The sequence below is a fragment of the Stegodyphus dumicola genome, chromosome 10, assembly GCF_044657685.1.
Source record: "Stegodyphus dumicola isolate Sdum_Otavi_A_Nest chromosome 10, ASM4465768v1".
Taxonomy (NCBI): domain Eukaryota; kingdom Metazoa; phylum Arthropoda; class Arachnida; order Araneae; family Eresidae; genus Stegodyphus; species Stegodyphus dumicola.
In genome coordinates, this window is record NC_140777.1 from 133,139,722 (window position 1) to 133,161,311 (window position 21,590).

At 35.6% G+C, this 21,590-nt stretch overlaps 1 protein-coding gene across 5 annotated transcripts in view; it reads right to left on the minus strand.

The window, feature by feature from the left end:
- Nucleotides 1-21,590, minus strand: part of LOC118184926 (uncharacterized) — a 124,188-nt gene that overhangs the window by 42,701 nt on the left and 59,897 nt on the right. For 4 of the 5 annotated variants that reach the window (XM_085825555.1, XM_085825553.1, XM_035354669.2 and 1 more), the window contains exon 2: nt 14,371-20,945. The exons of the other annotated variant lie outside the window; for it this stretch is intronic. In XM_085825555.1, coding sequence (XP_085681681.1) covers nt 17,069-20,917 — 3,849 coding nt within the window. In that variant the 5' untranslated portion in view covers nt 20,918-20,945 and the 3' untranslated portion in view covers nt 14,371-17,068. Of the gene's footprint in view, nt 1-14,370; nt 20,946-21,590 lie in introns of those variants that run through there. 5 annotated transcript variants of the gene reach the window in all.

Genomic DNA, 21,590 nt, shown 5'->3' on the forward strand with positions numbered 1-21,590 from the left:
TTTCTACTAAAATTCGGCAATGTACTATAACAACGTCGGATCCCGTTTGACTTTCATTTGTATAAAGTACCACAAGGCAAACAGTTGTGAAACGATTTATCTTCTTTCGCAAACTATTAGTCGGCACACAGATAATACCTACCTGCTGTCTGACAAAGATACTTCACTCTAAGGACTTTTTCCTAAAGTGCTCTTTTCAAAGAGACTTCACACCCTATTAAGACCTTTGTATCAACTGACAGCCGCCTGCAGAAAGGTAGGGGAAGGAAGACCAGATCGCGTCGTCTAAACACGTCTTAAGCAATCTTCGAGAAATTCGGGCTTCGTGTATACACATCTTAAGCATTTTTCGTGCGATTTGAAATTCGTGTAAAGACGTCTTAAGCATTTTTAAAGAAATTCCAAAAACGTTTAAACACGTCTTAAGCAGTTAAAGGGTTCAAGAACAGAGGAAAGCAATGTGCTCAAGTTTGTCCAAATCAACCTCCAAAGAGCGCGCGCGGCTACTGCACAGCTAGTGCAATATGCTATGGAGGAAGAGGCGGACTTCCTTTTAATTCAAGAACCTTTTCTTTATGCAGGGCAAGCAGCAGAATTTCCCCTCCAATGGACCGTCATCCAGGATTCAGGAAGTGAGGGAACAAGAGCGGCAGTAGTTTGTTGCCACAGCAGATGGTTGCCAGTTGTGCTAGCAAAGTCAAGAGACATGGTCACAATTGCAGTCGAGGCTATGGGACTGAGTGTCCTGGTCACGAATGTTTACATTCCACCTACAGTAGACGTTTCTCCCACATTAGATGCCTTGCAGAATATCCTTACGTCCTACCCGCATGCACACCATGTATTGGCAGGAGATTTTAACTCTCATGCGGAGGACTTCGGATATCCAACCACAGACCCAAGAGGTAGAGAAGTTGTGGACTTCATTGCATGCAACGGACTCATTCTTCATAACGTGCCGGACAGTCTGCCGACCTTCGAAACCCAAATGGGAAAAGGATGGCCCGACATCACTCTGTCAACAGCGCGTCTGGCTCAGAAAATACAGCACTGGACCGTAAGTGACACTCCCTCAAACTCGGACCATCGCTATATAACGTTCCAGATAGGTCAGCCACATGCGCAGTTTATGAACAAGCGTTATAGAACCAATGGCAGAAAATTAAAACAACTTGTAAGCAGGCTAGGACCAGTACTAGAGCAGGTGGACGAGGCACTTATGAAATGTCAGAACATAAAGGATGCTGACGACTTAACCGCCAGTATGATACGAGATATTCAATCTATCTGTGATGCCACCCTAGGCCTGAAATCACCAAAAGTTTTAAGAGTGGCAAACTGGTGGACGAAAGAGCTCCGTGCACAGCGCAGTCGCACCAGGGCACTTAGGCGTAAGATGAAGAGCGAAAGAGACCCAGACAGGAGGCAAGCCCTTAGTGTTCTTTATAATAAAGAGCAAGCTCAGTACAAAAGGGCAATTGCAGCCGCAAAACTTGCCAGCTGGAGGGAGTTCTGTACTAAGAATGTAGAAGTCTATGGTGCTCTCCACACGATAGCTTCGAACAAAGTTTACAGACCACCGGAGCTAAGAGCCTTTGCAGGGCAGCAGGCTGGACACATAACAGAAATCACGCTCAGGACAATTCTTGACGCCGTACTTCCGGAAGAGGATATTACAGATCCGTCCGACCACCAGGCTTATACGCTGCACACATCTGTCCCAGATGATATGCCATTTACGGAGAAGGAAGTCTCCGCAACGATCAAAATTCTCCCGAAAAGCAAAGCCCCTGGTCCGGACTCAATAGACTATCCAATCTTGAGAGCAATACATAAAGCAAGATCTGGCTTTCTCACGCGTTATTTCAACAAACTGCTAGCACTGCAAAGCTTTCCGGAACCTTACAAAACGGGGCAGGTTGTGCTCTTTAAGAAAGAAGGGAAGGATCCAAACAGCCCATCCTCGTTTAGGCCGATTTGTCTTCTCCCGGTAATAGGGAAACTCTATGAGAAGCTCCTAGTCCAGCGGCTTAAATTTCATATGACGCAGAGTGGGGCAATCTCTGACGCACAATATGGATTCAGAGAGCTACGCTCAACGATTGCTGCCCTATCAAAGATAAGAGACTATATCAGCCACTTGCATGAAAGGAAACAGCATGCAGCGGTCCTAAGTCTAGACCTGCAAAGCGCATTTGACTCTCTGTGGTGGCCCTCAATTTTAGAGGCACTGCACCAGGCAAGGATCCCTGATAACCTCTTGCAGGTTTTCAAGCAATACCTGTCCAATAGAAAGTTCATAGTAACACACACTGGCGGTGTCGTAACCAGAAGCCAGACAAAAGGCTGTCCACAGGGATCGTGCGCGGGTCCAGACTTGTGGAATGCAACTTTCGATTCCATCCTACGATACGAATGGCCGTCCCATACCCAGATAGTAGCCTTTGCGGATGACGCGACCTTTGTGGTGGGCGGCAAGAGTAGAGATGAACTGCAGCAAAACTGCAATGATGTAATTGATACCTTCTCTCGGCTATGTCAGGAGAAAAAGCTAATAATTTCTGAGGCAAAATCGAAATATATAATTTATCATAAGCCAGGCCAAACTTTAATAAGAAACCCAACCATCCAGCTTAATGGGAAGACCATCAAAAGGGTCAGAGAACTAAAACTCCTGGGTATTATATTGGATGAAAAGTTCACCTGGCTGCCTCACCTTAAAGCCCAAAGAGAAAAGGCTCGCCGAATCGCAAACAATCTGCAAAAAATGCAAGGCCCGCACTGGGGCCTTCGGCCCAATATCTACAAGATACTTTACTCCACTGTCGCGGAGAGGGTCCTAACCTACGGAGCAGCCATCTGGGCAGCCCCGATGACAGTCAGAAAGGCAAAATTGCTAAGTAGTGCACAGCGACCATTTGTCCTGGCCATAACGAAGACCTACAGGACAACGTCGACTGCGGCCGCTTCGGTATTAGCAGGGCTTATGCCGCTCCCAATCAAAGCGCAGCGGGAAGCCTCAATTGCAAAGGTGACGCAACTCCAACAGCCATGCACATATGGGGATACATGCTATCTGCCAGAAGTCTACGAAACACGCAGGTCCAAACTAAGCACACATCCGTCGGAATATGGACTGGGCATAAGGACTTTCCACTCACCAGCGTTAACCCCGCGCTTAGACGGACCAGGGGCCGTGCTTTATACAGACGGGTCAAAAATTGATAACGATGTAGGCAGTGCCTATATAGCCTATATAAATGGAAACATAGCAAAGGAATGGAAGGGCCGTCTGGTAGCACAGAACTCAGTGTTCCAAGCGGAAGTAGTTGCTCTCACAAAGGCAGTGAAATGGGCAATTGACACACGGCAGAGTCGAGCTACGATATTTACTGACAGCCTGTCAAGCATTTATGCTATCAACAACCCTCTCCAGCGCTCCGCACTAATCTCGCACCTGCAAGAAGTCCTCCGTCTACAAGAAAAGTCAATGAGAATCCAAATTTCCTGGGTGAAGGCGCACGCCGGAATCCAGGGAAATGAAGCAGCAGACGCTCTTGCCAAGAAGGCTGCCCAAAATGAGGAAACGGAGCAGATTCAGGTGCCCCTGCCCCGGTAATGCCTAAAGAGGCAAATAAAGGAGTTCGCCATTGGAAACTGGCAGAATGAATGGGACCAAATCCCGCAAGGCCGCAGAGCATATGAGTTCCTGCCCAAGGTAGAGGTGGACCGGCTCATCTCATCGCCCTACCTCACGCGATATATAACAGGCCACGGCCCCTTTCCGACGTACTTTGCAGAAAGGGGTCTAGCAACAACTGATATGTGTGTTTGTGGGACCTCTTCTGACAGTGGAAAATCCCAATCTGCTTTAATAGACCGAACTTCTGGAATCAATAACTTAGCCAGTAATAATAGAGGAGCTAAAAACCCTAGCGGATCGAAAATCCCCTGTGTTCAGGACAAAATCTCTCTTTTTGACAGGTTGTCTAGATTTGGTACAGGCTTAAAATGAATAGAAAGGCTATCATCCGTTCTATCCCATAGAATACCCAAGACTGAAATCTGATTCTTAGAAAGAGATTCCGAATTATTATTCCTCGGAATTTTATTAGCGTCGTTTATAGGACCGAATGTTCACATCCGTAGGTCTATCTTAGTTTCTGCCAAAATGTCATCTGATTTATTTATAAATTCCTTCAACTCTTCCTCTGTGTCAAGAGACGTGACACAGTTATCGACATAAAAAGAGCCCACCAGCGGCCGAGCGGTAAAATCGCTGAACACTGGTAGTTCGGTCGAGGTTCGAATCCCGCGAACGGGCTGGCTGCATGGGCGTTTTCGTGGTTTTCCCCATGTGTAACGTGTATACGAGCCAATTTCCCTTAGAAAGTCCTCCACGAAGTCATCCCTCCTCTTAGGCAGATAGCCCTCGAGGCTTTGCCATAATCACACACACACACACACGACATAAAAAGAATTTCGAAGCTTTTCTGCTACGTGACTTCGCTCGGCAGACACTCGAGACAAATAGAATGAAATGACAGCACCTAAAAGGTACGGACTGGATCTAACACCGAAAACTACCCTTGTTACACCTTTATGAGATTATCCTTTTTCCACCAAAGGAACCTTAAAAAATCTCTATCCTCTTTTTCAAGTTCAATTTGTAAGAACGCGCGTCTTATGTCCGCCGTAACTCCTACGAGTTTCTCTCTGAATCTTAATAATAAGGCAGGTATTTCTTCGATCAAATTCGGTCCCTTTCCCAAACAGTCATTAAGAGAAGGTGCTCGTTTAGATTTACATGAGGCGTCAAATACCGGCCGTACCTTGGTGGTAAGACTATCCGGTTTAATGACAGGATGATGTAGCAGATAATGTCCTTTAGACTTAAGATCGTACACCAGAACTTCCTCTATAACCAGCAAGCCTTCAGCAAGCCATTCCCTAAAATCCTTATCGTACTCTTCAAATATATTCAAATATTTAAGTCTTTGTGTTGTGCTGAGAAGCCTTTTTTCCGCGATATCGCGGTCGGACGGTAAATCTATGTTATGTTGTAACCAAAGTAGACCAAGACAGTATCTTTCCTCTTAATTTTTACCTAAGGAGCCTAAAAACTGTTCCCAAGCAATATCTTCTTCCGCATTCTTTGTAGAATTACTTCCGGAATCTGAAATTACTATTGCCTCTAAGTTCCAGAGATCGGATATGTTTAAGTCCCGAAACGTCAGACTTACATTCAGAGTAGATATACCTCTACCTTGTGGTTCGGAAGGTTCCTTAAGTCGACCACAAACAGTCCATCCTAATGTCGCGTCAACTGCAGTCAAACCTCCAACGAGCTGTTTGACTTTCCCTGTAAGGGAACTGTACCGTAAATGTCGCTGCTGATAAGCATTTCTATTTTCGGGCAACCTGTTCCTACGTCTGACAGCCATATCTTTTTACACTTAAGTTATTTTAAAATAGGGCCGTTAGGTATGCGTGCTATATTTCGATATATAGCTTCCTGATCCAAAAACACAAATTACATTTCTTTTCTCATATAAGGATTGAGAGAGCGTAGCTTGATCCGATACTTTTTATGTACGTTCGATTCAATTTTAATCCCTCCAAAAAGCGTGTGAGCCACAGTTTCCTCTGCAATGGGAATTAGTCCTAATTCCTGTACCATAGACTCCAAAATGTACGATTTTTGTGATCCGCAATCGAGAAGTGTTTTTCTCTCGTGCCTAATTTTCCTACCACATTGACTTTAATTGTCATGAGAGCTATTTCCATGGAACACATCTGTCCCGCCGTAGTTGCCTGAACGGTGTCTGGCTGTGTTGCCTTTTCCTGCGTTTTCTGTGTCTGCAGATCCGGGCAGAGAGAAATTGTGTGAGCCTTACCACACACATAGCAACGTACAAACTGTTTACACGACTTAGCAACATGTCCAACTGATTACAGCTCGTTAATGCACAAATATTCTGTAACCAATCAGGGGGCTGATTACATCACGCATAGCATTAAAATTATTTAAATAATCATACATAATAAAATCATTTTTCAAAAAACAAATGCAAAATTAAATTGTATTTTAATATTTAATAGCCATAAGTAATGTTTAAAACATTAGATTAAATTTATAGATATTAAAACCAATTACTTTTAAAGCAAGGTGATGTCATTGATTACATCATCCACAACATAAAATTATATAAAATATCATAAGCAATAAAATTTTTACTTCAAATAAAAAAGCAAAATTAAATTGATTTTTAATATTTAGAAGCCATAAATAATACTTAAAACACGGAATTTATGCATAATAAAACGCATTATATTTTAAATAAAATGACAACAAAGTATCGGTTACCATAAATAAGTTGTCCAGCAATGGGTTTACTATAAATCGTATCGCTCGCCAAAAAACAGTCGCCAAAATCCGTGCAACCGTCTACCAAAGTAGCACCCAAGTTTTTATAAGTATTAGAACAATAATAAGTGAGCTACATTCTAGAACGAATTCTATCAACGACAAATCCAAAGCGTGTTGACAACGCAGGGAAACGGTGTAAATTAATTTTCAGAGGCATGAAGGTAAACATAATCATTTCATTAATATTTTATAAATTACGAATTTTACTATACTGTATAAATGCCATTGGATATTTATAATTTCTTAAACATTTAATGTAGAATTTATTTTTATGTTTATTTTAGTTTGCCTATTTTTAATACAGTTTGGAAGAATATCAGTCTTATTACTAAGACAAGATAGTATAAATGTAGTAATACAACTTTAATACATAGCTTGACAAATGTTTATCTTACACGGAATTTATGCATAATAAAACGCATTATATTTTAAATAAAATGACAACAAAGTATCGGTTACTATAAATAAGTTGTCCAGCAATGGGTTTACTATAAATCGTATCGCTCACCAAAAAAACAGTCGCCAAAATCCGTGCAACCGTGAACACATTTAATGTAGAATTTATTTTTATGTTTATTTTAGTTTGCTTATTTTTAATACAGTTTGGAAGAATATCAGTCTTATTACTAAGACAAGATAGTATGAATGTAGTAATACAACTTTAATACATAGCTTGACAAATGTTTATCTTACCCATGTAATATGATATGTAATTCATAAAAATAAGTTCTTTTATATAACAAATTGTGACTGTGTGGAATTTAAAACAATTCTGTATGTACATGTCAGTATTAAAAATCGAATAATAATAAAAAATAATAAATTTTTAATAAAATGTTAATTTTAGAATTAATACATACTACATATATAAATACAATATGAATACAAGCCACTTTGGTACTTTAGTACCCATCCATAATCATATACTTCCCTTTAGGCAAATAGCTTTTCATGCTTTGCCATGTTCCACGAAACCAAATGATACAAATATGCAAAATATTTTACTTTAATTTAGGAAATAAAATTCTGTGCATTTGTAAGCTACACTAGTTTACTCATAGTTTCGCATTTAGTTATCCAATGGTTTGCTAGTCAAAACTAATATAGAATGTGGGTATCTTTTAAATAAAAGAAAATTAGTAAGGACTTATTTTTAGACATATATATATGAAGATTGATTTTTTTTTTTTTAATTTTAAGTTAGCCAAATTAATTTCACATTTAAGTAAGTATTCGCGAATAGCATCTTTGTTGAAAGTTTGAAATTCAATTGTAGAGTTATTAGATTATTTTGAAGCAGGTGATATGAAAAAATGAGCAATGCCCTTGCGAGACTTAAACCTGGATCTCCCGAATACGTCCCGAGTGTGCTATCCTTATACTACGAAGGCTCGCTAGAAGGAGGGATAAAATACCTTATGCAATAACTGAAGATAATATTTATTGTTAATAAAAAGAAAAGCAATGCTATGAAAGACATGAAGTGTAGTTATACTAGACATGAAGTCTAGCAAGTTGCAGTTGCAGAATGTCCAATGTTCCAAGGGACCCTTTTTTAAAAGAAGTATTTAAACATAAAATTTCCAAACTTCGCAGAAATGGAATATCATTCTAAAATTATTAATTAATTTCATAGTATTTTGCATGACACTAGTAGTAATTATTAGTTAAATTTTATGTAGTTTCTGATCTGTGTTTTGGTTTTTTTAATATTAATTTTATATATAAATTCAAATATTCTGTTTGGTAAAGTAGAAATGAAGGTTTTAGTGTAGAAATTCTGCAAAATTTCAAAAAGTAGAGAAATGTATTGCATCTGTTAAAAAAAAAAAAAAAAATGATTTTTTTTTTTTTTTTAAATCAGAAACAAATTTCTGTGAAAAAAGTAAATTATGATTCTAAAGGTAAAACAAAGGAATAAATTTGACAATTATCAGATATACCAAAACGTTGGTAATGTTTGGAATTTTCCAGTAGATTTTTTATACTTTGCTAAACAAAATATGGTGAATCTTCGGATTATGGTAACTTGGCGAAAATTTGGCGACCAACCCTGCTACAGTAACCTTCTAGTTTTTTTTTTTTTTTTTTTTTTTTTTTTTTTTTTTTTTTTTTTCTGGACGCAATTTTGTTTTCACGAAGTAAATCCATGTTTTTTTTTACTCAACATTTTTTCCAACAACCTGCTAGCCGAATTACGCTTATACTAGAACTTTTATGGAACAAAAGTGCTTAATTATGACGAATATTAGGTGCGAAATTGGGAGAAAATGCAGAAACACACACTGCTTGCTGCGTTTTTAAGAATTGCACATACGCGTTAGCCATGTATACGTCGACCTATTTTCACTTAAAAAAAATCCCAGAATTGCCCAAAAATGGTATTGCGCACACTTTTGACTTTATCCATGTACACATCGACCTATTTTCACTTAAAAAGTCAAAGAAAATTGACAAAAATCCAATTATTCTTACTCTTGTAAAAAGCGTTAAACAAATAAGTGGATGATTCTGCAGCGAAATTGTTTCTAAGTGTTTATTAGCTAAAATCACGATCGGAATTTTCCGGAAAATGTCACATGACATGTCTCATGATCTCTCATTTCTCTGAGACAAAATAATCTGTGATTCGAACTGTGTATTTCTCAGATTATTGCTAAAGTCAGCTAGTAACCTTTATCGCCTTACCAAACTGTCGCTAAACTACCTGTTACTACATTCCAAAGATTAGCCCAAAATATATTTGTTTTATTAATTATTATAACTAAATTACTGGAACTTAAATACATAATCTGGCTTAAAATTTATTTGAACTTAATTTTCTTATTTATTTTAATTATGTATATTTCATACATCATAAATCTAAAAATGAACTTAATTTTCATCCTATTTATTAATACATTTTTAAAGAAAAATATCATTTGTTTTTCTTAGTTGTTTTGCATGAAGATACATGTCTATATAGTATATGGATTATGTTAGAAGTGTTATTATTTTAGATTTTTTCCCATTTTATTAATTTTACAATACGAAAATCGGGAAAGGAAAATTATTCTATGAATTTAATTTCGAAGAATATGATTATAATAAGACTATACCAAACAAAATGTAATCAAGAATGTACTGGTAACTATTCACAGTATTATTTATTTAAAACAAACCTACTTCCCAATAAGAATGCACTGTAATATTAACACTTCAGTATCTAATAAGATAATTTCATTCTTGCTTCTCTCTGCTTTGAATTTCATCCACTGTTAGTATTGTCCAGTGCTACTCCCTACATTGCAATTCTAGAAGCATTTAATGCTTCTAGAATTGCAGTTTGTGTCATCTTCTGCAGCATGCAAGTCATCATCGTTCAGTCTGAGTTACCATATACAATGATTTTCCAAAATTTTAAAATGGATTCATTCACATAGTTCGGTTTTTGTCATGCTAAGAAATACAAACTTTCGCTTACTACCTGCGAAGGCCATGCTGAACCTTTCCTATCTAAATTTTGGACTTTATGCGAGGCTAATACAAGAAATGATCCATTATATGGAAGCAAACACCAATTGATATTTACTCTACAATTTTGCCACGTCAGCTGTACAGTCATCTTCTCAAATTAATTATAGATGATTTGCGGCCTACGGAGTAGCAGAGATGACAGTAAGAATAGGAGAAATTCGAGTTAGAAAGAAGTAGAAATGAGATAACTTATTAAATCTCGTAATAACGTGGATTCTTATTGAAATATAGGTTTCTTTTAAAGAAATATAATTGTGATAGTTACTAGTAGTTTATCTATGATTGCTTTTCATTTATGTTCTTACTTCACTGCGTGTTACATTTTTCGCCTAATTTTCCCTCTCGGTTTCAGATGATAAAATTAGTAAAAAAAAATTGGGGAATAAGGACATCAAAAGCATTAGATACTCCCACTTTCTTGAAGCTGTTCACTATTGTTATTTCATCAATCATGGCCCATGAGCAAATTAGTTATTAAGACGAAAACTACAACTACATGAATGAATATTTTAAAATTTAGGGGAACTCATTGTATGAACGTATGAAGAAAGGCGAAAATTACGTAAATAATTAGAAAAATTTCAGAAACTTGTGCTGAAAAGAAAGCTAGGAGAAATATGTTACTAACACAGTACTTAGGGTTTGAGATTGTGGCATAAATCTGTAATATTGTTTTAGAAATTTAAATGTAATAGATCATTTAATATTTTTTCAATGCTAAAAGAATTTGTTCTGAAAATAAGTATACTGTATATTATATTTAACATCTACAATGGCTTCATTTATGAAAGAATTTGCATATTTTCTACTCTTATGTAGTAAACCTTCTCTAAGCTACCTGATTCCTGAAGATTTTAATCTTCCATAAAAGTGGGCATTCTAGAGAAGTTATGTCTACTAAGTTATCTTAGTTATTTTGTGAGAAATACAGGTTAATTTTAAGAAGTGATTGAGGCAGCTAGTCGTAATGAGACGGTTCACTGTAATTCAATTTTTTTAATAATTTAAGCTATTCTTACTACTTAAGATTAGTTATTATAAAGAAATGTAATTAAAAGTGTTACATAGCAAATGTTTAAAACATCTATTAAAATAAATTTTATAAACTTTTTAAGAGCATGATTTAATTCCACCCCCTAAGAGACATGCTTTACATGTGCAAAGAGGGAAGAATAATTCTTTCATTTTTCGATCTAGTCAAGAGACGAAATTTTATAAAATGCCATTTTTAATTCCTTTTTTTTCCCAAGATTTTGTACAAAATTTATGAATTAAAAAATAAATTATTCTGAATTATATAATAAATTTATTGTGAATTAAATAATAAATTATTCTGAATTGTATAATAAATTTATTGTGAATTAAATAATAAATTATTCCGAGTTGTATAATAAATTATTCCGAGTTATATAATAAATTATTATTATTATAAAAAAAAATCTGAAAGGTTTCCGATTTTAAATTACGTCCAAATGAGCGCTTTTTTAGCATTTTGTGTGTTCTACATACTCAAACCATAAAACCCAGTTCAACAGCAATATCGCAAAATAATTTTAAAATGAGCATATCTTTAGAATTTCCAATATAGTCTCGCACGCTGGAGATACAAATCCCCCCCGTATAGTGCTCGCTTTGAAATTGTAGAGTTTGTTAATTAAAAATTCATTAAACTTATACAAAATATAAAACAGATAGTAAAACAATTTCTAAATTCCAAATTTGGGCTTTTAGATGACCACATTCGAGTGGAGGACTACGTGATTCAAAATTTGATATCTCTAGGTGTGTTTCTCTCATTGTTTTTTCACAGTGAGAGAAACATGCATACATTCATGCAGATTCTTCATTATTTAATTTCTTTAAATATAATATAGGGCGATAATATTTGGTGGCAACAGGTGGCGATCACTTTGGTAGCTGTAAATAAGGTCAAAGAGGATCTTAGGGCAACCCATGTCCTGTAATCTCGAGTACGTCGGGCCACCATAACGAATCGAAGGCGCCCTGTATGTCTGCAAAGATAATGAGACTGTACTGGTTATTTCTTCTGTTATTTGCTATTATTTTTCGTTTAAGTGTTACAGCGCGTGATCCACCAATCTGCCAGGGATGAAACCGTATTGTTTTTCACTTATACTTTGTCCAGATAGGATATAGTGTTTAAGTTTTCGCAGGTCGACTCTCTCTAGTACTTTACCCAAGGCAGGCAGGAGGCAAACAGGCAGATAAGACGTTGGTACATTAGGGTCTTTGTTCGCTTTAAGGAAGAGCACCACCTCACCAAGTTTCGTGCCGGCTGAGAAATGTCAATTGCGCCAACACGCAGTTATGTAGGCGTACAGTAACACCGGATGCGTAAGGTTTGGTACCGAAAGTTCAAAAAGAAGAACTGTGGCATTCAAGAAGCAGAGAGCTCCGGCTGGCCTTCTGATGTTGACAAGGTCCACCTGCGAGAACTTGTGGAAGATCAGTATGAAACCACTCGAGAGCTTGCTAAGGAGTTGGATGTTTGTGCCATGTCTATTAGTCGCGCTATGCATCGCATAAACGTGACGTACAAGTTCAGTCGCTGAGTGCCACATGAGCTAACTCAAGCAGATAAGAACAGACGTGTTCGGGCCTGCACTAATCTGCTCGAATATCAACGCAAAGACAAAATTTTGGATTGGAGCATCACTTCAGCGACGCAAAGCGCGATTTGGCTAACAAAAAGATCATGCTTTGCATCTGGCGGGACTGCCGTGCTATTATCCACAAACAGTATCTGCAAAAATGTAAAACCCTCGACAGTAAAGTGTACAGCGAAATGCTAATCCGTGAAGACGTATTAAGGAAAACCGTCGAAATGAGTTCCGACGCAAAAGGATAATGTTCCATCAAGATGATGCAAAACCGCATGTGTCTGCATTCACCGGCTGGACTCTGTACGAATTCGAATAGGATGTTTTATCACAAACGCACTTATAACCCGACATCACTCCTTCGGACTTATACCTTTTTTCACATCTGCAGCTACATCTTGCTGATGCTATCTTCCATCTGCACAGAGCGTCCGAAATGAGGTTGATCTGTTTGTGTACTGGCGGCCACCAAGTTTCCGAGCCGTAAGGCTTTGAAAAACTACCAAAACGTTGTCATAAAAATCATAGATTTGGGTGCTGATTACCAACCGCACTAAAGGTACTGCTTTCATTTTTTTTTCCCCTAACTTTATTAAGAAATTTTTTGGCTGAAAACTTTCGTTAGATAGTTCTTTATCTACGCGCAAGTTCAGTAATAATAATAACTTTTCAAACGAATCAATGAAGCTTAAGGAACATTTGACAAAACCCCATAGAAACAAAACAGATTAAGATTTAACCATTTTCTTTTTTCTAAAAACAGACAAAAAAAAAAAAAAAAATTTGAAAACACCGTTATTGCAACATCTGAGCAAGATGACAATAGATTGAGTGCTTCTTATAGCATTTCTTTACTGATTGCAAAGTCGGAAATCTACCCACCATTGGAGAAAAACTTATTCTACCAGCTATAAATGAGGTAATACGCACAGCAGTGCATAAACCAGCTTTCTGTATTATAAAGACTGCTATCACACATCCAATCATTTCGGAAGAACAACTGTTGCAAACAATTTTTCTACTTGCTTTACCACTGAATGAAAGACCCCGATTGTTGTTTTTCCTTCGCAAAAAATTGCAAATTGTTTGCTTTCAACAATCAACCAACTGTTAAAATCGAATGCCCCAAAATCAACAGTCATGCTTAATGGATACTTTTGCTATTATTCTGACATGAAGCGGGGAATTTCTATCCCTGCTCTTTCCAGATTCCTGAGATAATCCCAAATTGGGCCTGACGTCTGAGAAAGGTCCGTAAATAATTTTCTCCATATGAGGTTTAGGCTGAGGTGGAAGAAACTTTGAAGCCCTTTGCTTCCTGCGAGAAAATGTCAGGTCTGGATGGAACTGTAGAAGGGTCTGTGGTCAGGCCTTAGTGTCTGATCACGTGGCCTAAAGAAGCTAATCCAATGTCATGAAGGGCGTGGCTTGCCAACTACTGCACTATTGGCTGTTCTAAATGGTGACAAAGCAAAAAAATTGAACTAAACATTTGTTCTTCCAAAGTGTTTTGAATCTGTGATACGATAAGAAGGGGTCCATGAGCATAGTAATTTTGGGAATCACTGGTTTAAACCTAGATTATTAGATAGGAAGGGGATACGAAACATACTAGTTCATAATATAAGGAATTAATATATAAAATATTCCATCATCACTTTAATTAATTTACTTTATTTAATTCAAAATTTAATATTCTTTAGAGCAGCTTTGCGTATAAGAAGTGTGCGTGAAAATTGATTATGTGAAATTAACTGGATATGAAGACAGACTATCATTCGCAAAATTGAAATAAAGAAAACATTGTTATATATTTTATTAATTTTATTCTGAAAAATATGTTCATTTACATGTGATAAATATTCTTTACATTCTCCCTTGATGAACATTATTGCTAAGGGAGGACAGATGATTATAACAATAGAAAAAAGTTTTGGCAGTACAAAAGTGAATCAAATATAATAGCAGATTTGGCTTCACTTCACACCACTTCGTACACTATATAAACTCAATAGCTGCAAAGCTATTCATAATTAATTCTAACACATTTGTATATAAAGTTTATTAACCCAAACAATACCCAAAAACTTAGTCATGTACTTAACATCCTGTCATTAAAAGTTATTCACAGAATACACATAAAGTTACACAAAATTGCCAAAAATAACAAAAAATTTAAATTCTTGCTTTGAGGTTTTTAACATAAAATAAATTTATATAAATCTAATTTCAACCTGGTAATTTTAACATTGCAGTCAGAAGATTTAATCACAAATTTTTCCATGCAATAAGCAAACTCTGAAGTATTTATTTTAATCATGCAAACATAGAATTCAAAAATCAAGATAAAAATGGAATTTATATGATAAATTTCACTACGAAATGACATATGAGAATTTTCTAAATAAGAGATAAATTGCCGATGTCAATAGTTATTTATTTTAACAAAAATCAAATGAAATTCCTATCAAATGTGAGTAAATTTCATGTAAATCCGAACTAAGATACTTCTATAAAACCAGCTTTTATTTCTTCAGTTACTGTGCTTCAGAAATTTACACAACTGATTAACAAAGCAATTTATCGCACTTATAAATTTCTAATTTTTTAAAAAATTGCTATTAATGATAATTATTAAACAGAAACTGCGTAAATGTGCAGCATAAACAATAATAAATAAGCTGCACCGGTGTTTTTTAAAGGAAATGAAATTAAATTATCAGCTTCAGTGCACAAGCATTCAAATTTAATTTTTACATAATAATAAATAATTTTGTAAATACAACTTTCTGAAATATATGAACAAGCAGATTTCTGTTCATGCCACGTTATTATACACCTACCTGAAAAACTAAAATAATGGTAGTTACTACCCTTTCCTCTGAAAAGACTAAAAAAATTCGTTCCATTAGTTTTCATGGATGAGTGTGAAATCTATACAATTCATAAATTTCATTCAAATATATTGTAAATTGACAAATTACAGATACTTCCATAAAATACATACTTCCAGTACTTCTGTCAAATTTAATTTTCCTATACTGAAAAAACAAGCAATATTACTTTTACAATTTAAATTACACATGCACTGCTCTATAAATAAATGTGCAGATTTATGCATTTTCTTATTATTATCTTTCTTAATACAAAACTTGCACACAAAAGCATTCCATTACAAAAGCATTTAGCACAATTTAACTCATCTCAAGCAGTGTACAAATGAGCAGGATTTTTAGAGATTTATTTTTAAAAAACTATAAATTTTCATTCAGAAAGATATTTTCTCAGTTCTACCTAGATGGCGTTTTAACTCTGTATGGAACAGCACTCGCCCTCGCCCCCCCCCCCAAAAAAGAAAAAAAAAAACACATAATCGAACACCAGCAAAATAAAAACAATAAATACGTATAAAAAAAGGGATAAAAAATCAATACATACACACATTAAAAAAAATCCTAAAATATTTTTTTAATGAATTCTGTGTTAAGAGAAATCTAAAGCACATAGGAACATTTAACACTGATATGTTTGCAGGAAGTACGCACAATTTTAACAACCAGGTGGGGAACAATAAGATACAAAGAACATGTTTTATCACAGTAAAGTGTCAATGTTCCATTCTTAATTAACAATAACGATTTTGCGTATAACTTGCAAAAATAGACCATACCAAACACTGGCAAAATATATTTTATAACTAAAATTAATCTGTACATTTTGGGTAGTTTAAAGTTTGTAGCTAGAATATATAGTACCCATTCCTTCAATCCATAAGAAATTAAAGTTTTCAATTTACATCAAAACTGCTTTTCGTTCTGAACAGGTTTAATCGCTTATTAAAATGCATTTCAGTTTGGCACATAATATAGCATAACCTTAATTACAAAAATTTACAGAACAAATAACTTAATACACCTGAATGCAAGATTTATATTACTTTATTTTGCATAAATCTGCCATTTTCAACTGATTCTTCATTTTGTTAAGAGCAAGTTATAAATTAAAGTTACTAAAAGCAAAATTCGGACCCAAAACTTAAAGTGAAGGAAGAAAACAAGCAGCATATTTCATTTTTCAAAAATTTATAACAGAATATGAAACAAATTGTTTTTCCTATTAAAAATGGCTTAATGGCTTTATATAAATATTTATAATACTGATCAAATTTTGAAAAATTAATTTGCTTTTCGTACTATTTTGACATTTTTCTGGTACCTGAGATGAAGCACTATTAAGCAAAAGCACATGAAGCAACCGGTACAGTGGCAAGAAACGTGACGTAAATTTTCTTTGACTAGGATAAAGTACTAAATAGTGTTTTTTAATGTGAAATAAGACTTCACAGTATTTAATCCCAAAAATCAGATGGATTAACAGAGAAACATAAATGGTAGCCAAAACAAAATACTGCCCAAAATGCAAACCGCCCAAAATAGATGTCGTAAAACACTGTGCATAATATATTCATACATGGACTGGAATGCGCTCTGAAGACAAAGTATCACGCAATATGAAGCATCTTTTTAAGTTCAACTATCAAATGCCAGTCAGAGGAATCCAAATCATCGCGAAAATGTTCCTTACAAATATCGATTGACTGTCGTGTAATGCGGCTAACTAACAGATGCTCGTGATCAAAATGCTTACCATACACCTTGGGGGAATCATTGGATTTCGATTCTATTTTAATACAAACTTCTTCACCTCGTTTGGCACAGTCTACAATTTTGTTATTGACTTCAATTGTAGACACCGTTCCTATTTCTAAATTATCTTTTGCCGGAACGCAAAGTGGAGTACCTTCTCTCAAAGTTCCTGCTTCAACAGAAACTCCAAGAACTATTGGATCTTTCACACTGAATATAAAGTGAGGCAATACTTTTAACTTACAAGGGTATACAGCAAGACGTTTTATTTCCTCTCGTTTTCGCATCTGCAACTCTTCTCTATATTTCATGTATTTATCACATAAATGATAAATGATGTCAGCATGAAAAATCTGGACACCAAGACTATCAGCTAGTTCTTGAGCATCCCGCTCAATTTTGACATCAAAGGCGAGTATTACTGCATACTGACTATCATGTTCAAGCATTATAGAGGCCTTCATGACATCCTTTTTAACCACAGGACCTATTTTTACTCCGAAGTAAGGTACATCTGATACACTGAGGTATTCCAGAAGTGCTTCTAAAGAACCCAAAGTAGATGCTTGAACATACACCCCTCTTTCTGAAGTTTTGATAGAATTTATTCTGTCTCGGAATAAATAATTTATTTCTTCTTTTAAAATATCTATTTTATTATGATTTTGAGCTACAAATAACGGTAAGCCAGCGACTGCTTTATCTAAATCCTTTCCTGTAATTTTCACACCTTGAGCCCCTTCTATGGTTTTGTATTCGATATAAGGATTTTTCACTCTCAATTCTCTTAGAGGCTGAGGCATCAAAAGTGATCGTATTTGAGTTACAACTGGTCCATCATGCCCTGCAAGGACAATTGTATCACCTTCTTGGAGATGACCATTAACCAAGATAACATCAATTGTTGTCCCTAAACCTGAAATAGCTTTCACCTCCAGTACAGTCGCTTTCAATTCTTCAGAAAATATTAATTTTTTAAACATCAGTGTCTGAGTCAATTTCGCTACGAGACTTAAAACATTACCCATGCCATCACCAGTGATAGCAGAAGTAGGTATCATAGAGACAAAGGATCGAGGATCCTTGTTTTCATAAAATAAAGCAGCATTTAAGCATTCATTTGCGAACTGAAGAATAATTTCTTGACATCTTTTCCTAATCTCCATTTGAACACATTGAGTTTGACTTTTAATGACATTCTCAATGTCATCATTTTTAACACTTTTCCAGCCATAAATTCTATCAATCTTATTCAATGCTACAACAAATGGTGTCTTTCCATTTTTCAAAAGATTAATAGATTCAAGTGTTTGAGCTTCTAACCCATGCATAATGTCCACAACTAAAATAGCTATATCACAGATAGAAGATCCTCTTGAACGTAAATTGCTGAATGATTCATGACCTGGAGTATCGATTACTAATAGACCAGGAATTTTCAGTTCAAAAGACTGAAAATCTTTTACCATTTTACATTTCTCTTTTATAGCATCATGAGGAATCATCGTAGCACCAATCTGCTGAGTTATTCCACCAGCTTCGGCATCTTGAACATGAGTTTTCCTAATATAGTCCAATATTTTAGTCTTACCTGTATCAACATGACCTAATACACAGACGACTGGAGATCGTAATTTTACTTCGTTTCGAGTCCCTTCACACTCCACAGTGCATGTTTGTGATTTAGTACCTGAATTCAAATCTATTTTGATATTTCCTAAACTTGCAAGTGGAGTTTTTAACTTTATATTGCGAAGATCTTGCGTTATCGCACAGTTGCTGGGAGGACAATTTTCTTCAGAATCAAATTCGTCAGAGCAACTAAGACGGCATTCTTCTGATTCAGTAGTTAAAACAGCTTCAGCGGGTAATGAATCCCAAGAAGTTTGGGAATCATAACTACTAGGAAGATCACTTTCTTTTCCATAAGATTCTTGAGACGATAAAGATTCGGACTTTTGTCTTTCTGACTTAGCTTGAGAAATTTGGCTATCACTACTTTGGCTTGATTGAGTAGAGTCCACTCTTTTCCTTGTAGGTTTATAATTTCCTAGTCGAGGGCCATGAGGTTTCTTTTCACCTACCTCAGGTATATTTATACCTTGCTGTCTCAGAGCTGCAAGAGTTGCTTCCATTCGAGCCCGTGACTGTTTCTGAGATTTCGATAACAATCTGCCCTCAGCTTTCAATTTTTCCCTTCGCTGCTTTTCCTTTAACTTCTTTTTTTCTTTCCTTTCCTGTTCTAATCGTATTTTTTCTTGTTTTAATTTTTCAGCTTCTTCTGCAGCTTTCTGTCGGGCTTCTTCTGCTTTTTTCAGCCTTTCCTCTTCCTCTTTTGCCTTTTTTAAAGCTTCTTGAATAGCAGCCAATTGTTTTTTGCTAGGGCGTTTCCTGTCTTTCTTTTCAGTTTCTCGTAGCTTATTCTTTTCATTTGCTTCTTCTACAGTAAGTGCATCTGATACATCTGTATCTTGTGTGGAACAGTCTACTTTTACTACAGTATCGGAACATTCGCATATTTTTTTCGAAGTATTTGTTTCCCATTTTTCCAGCCTCTCCTGTTTTTCTCTAATTTTTCTGTCTTTTTTCTTTTGGGAAGTTGTTTTGATTGAATGTTCATCTTGCACAGTGAAGTCTTGCCCAGTACTGACATCTTCATTAGCGATCTGATTTTTTCTTTCAACAGTTTCAGAACTTTCAAGTTTTTCATGACACAGGCATGCATTAGTATCAAGTGCAGTTACTGCTGAAAATACATTTATTGAGCTTAGTTCTTGCTCTTTTAAAATTTTAGAATCTTCTGCAGCTTCAGAATCTCTTGTGTCCTTAACTACATTTGGAATAAAACTGGTTTGCAAAGCACTGTCAGCAAAATTTGTATTTCGATTGCAAGCTTTAGCTTTTCCACTTCCCGCACTACTACACTCTAATTCTAACAACAGTGCTTCTATATCATCATCAACACCTTTTTTCTTCTTGCGCTCCTTACGCTTTGTCTTTTTAAGAGACTTTGAATGATTAGCATCCAATACAGAAATGAAACTATTTGAATCAGCGTCATCAGGATAATGCACATCTTTGTCATCTTCTGATAGCTCATTAGCAAAGCTTTCTTCTGGAGATTCATTGGACCTTAAAAGTTCAAACCCAGTCTTTGCATTACCTAATTCAAATAATACATCGTCATAATTAAAACAAAAAGTGTCCATTTGAGATGCACCATCCTGCAGATTATTGCTATCTTTTACTTCATCAGATGATACACAATGCTTAGTTTTATCATCATCTATCAACTGGGTTACCTCACATAAACCATTGACAGAATTAAGGTCATTTGCGGTTATGTTCACTGTGTCCCCTTCTCCAAGACTGAAGCCAGGAATCTCCTCAACATTCCTGCATGTATCCTGCTTAGATCTTGTCCAGAAGCTTGTATGGTGTCCAGTTTTCCTTCCATTGCTGGGCAAAGAGTTAGCTTCATCATTTAAAATAATTTTGCCTGAATTTGATCGTGATCTTGGCGAACGGCGTGTATTACCCTGATCTTCAGATCTTCGAGAATTTTTCTTCTTTTGAACTAAACAGAAATTGTCGGAAGTAAGAAAACCCACAGGAATTTCTTCACTGCAAACATCTTCATCCTCTGACCCAGATTTTTGCAGGCCTTGGTTCACAATTTGCTGGGGCTTTCTATTTTTTCCCATCGGGGATGACGTCTCATACGTTGAAAATCTGTAATAAAGAAAACAGTAATCTGTTAAGAAAATCTGTAATAAAGTCAAATAAGTACAAAATCAATCGTCCGGCATTTACATAAAAATTATTTCTGTAATAAAACCATCAATTACCTTATAATAATAAATGAGAAAAATACATTTTATAAAAAAGGCTACTGATTCAGAGCTTAAAACGAAAATGTCCTCCTCTCAAAAAACAAACTGTACTTTTATTTTATTGTTTTGCTTACAGTTATTTTTTAAAGTTTTGTTGGAAGGAAAGAATGGCACGAAGCACACAACACGTCTTTCGATTTGCACGCCCGAATTACGGAAGACATAGATTTGTCAGTGAAGTTTTCGTGCATATGGAAAAGGATTTTTTTTAACCAATTTTAAGTTTTATTTACTAAATATGTGTCAAAATGTACATAAACAATAAAATTAATGAAGCAAAAGAAAAAATTCCGATTTATACGTATTTTCCATCTTAAATTTTAAGGTTGGTAAACTGAAAGAAACTTCTGTTGCATATACTTTGTAATTCAAATGCACTGAAACCTAAATATTACATTTTCAAACAGACATTTATTTCAAGTAATTCTAACATAGTGAATTAGTCATTACATAACTTACGGAAACTTTTCAAACGAAACAAAAT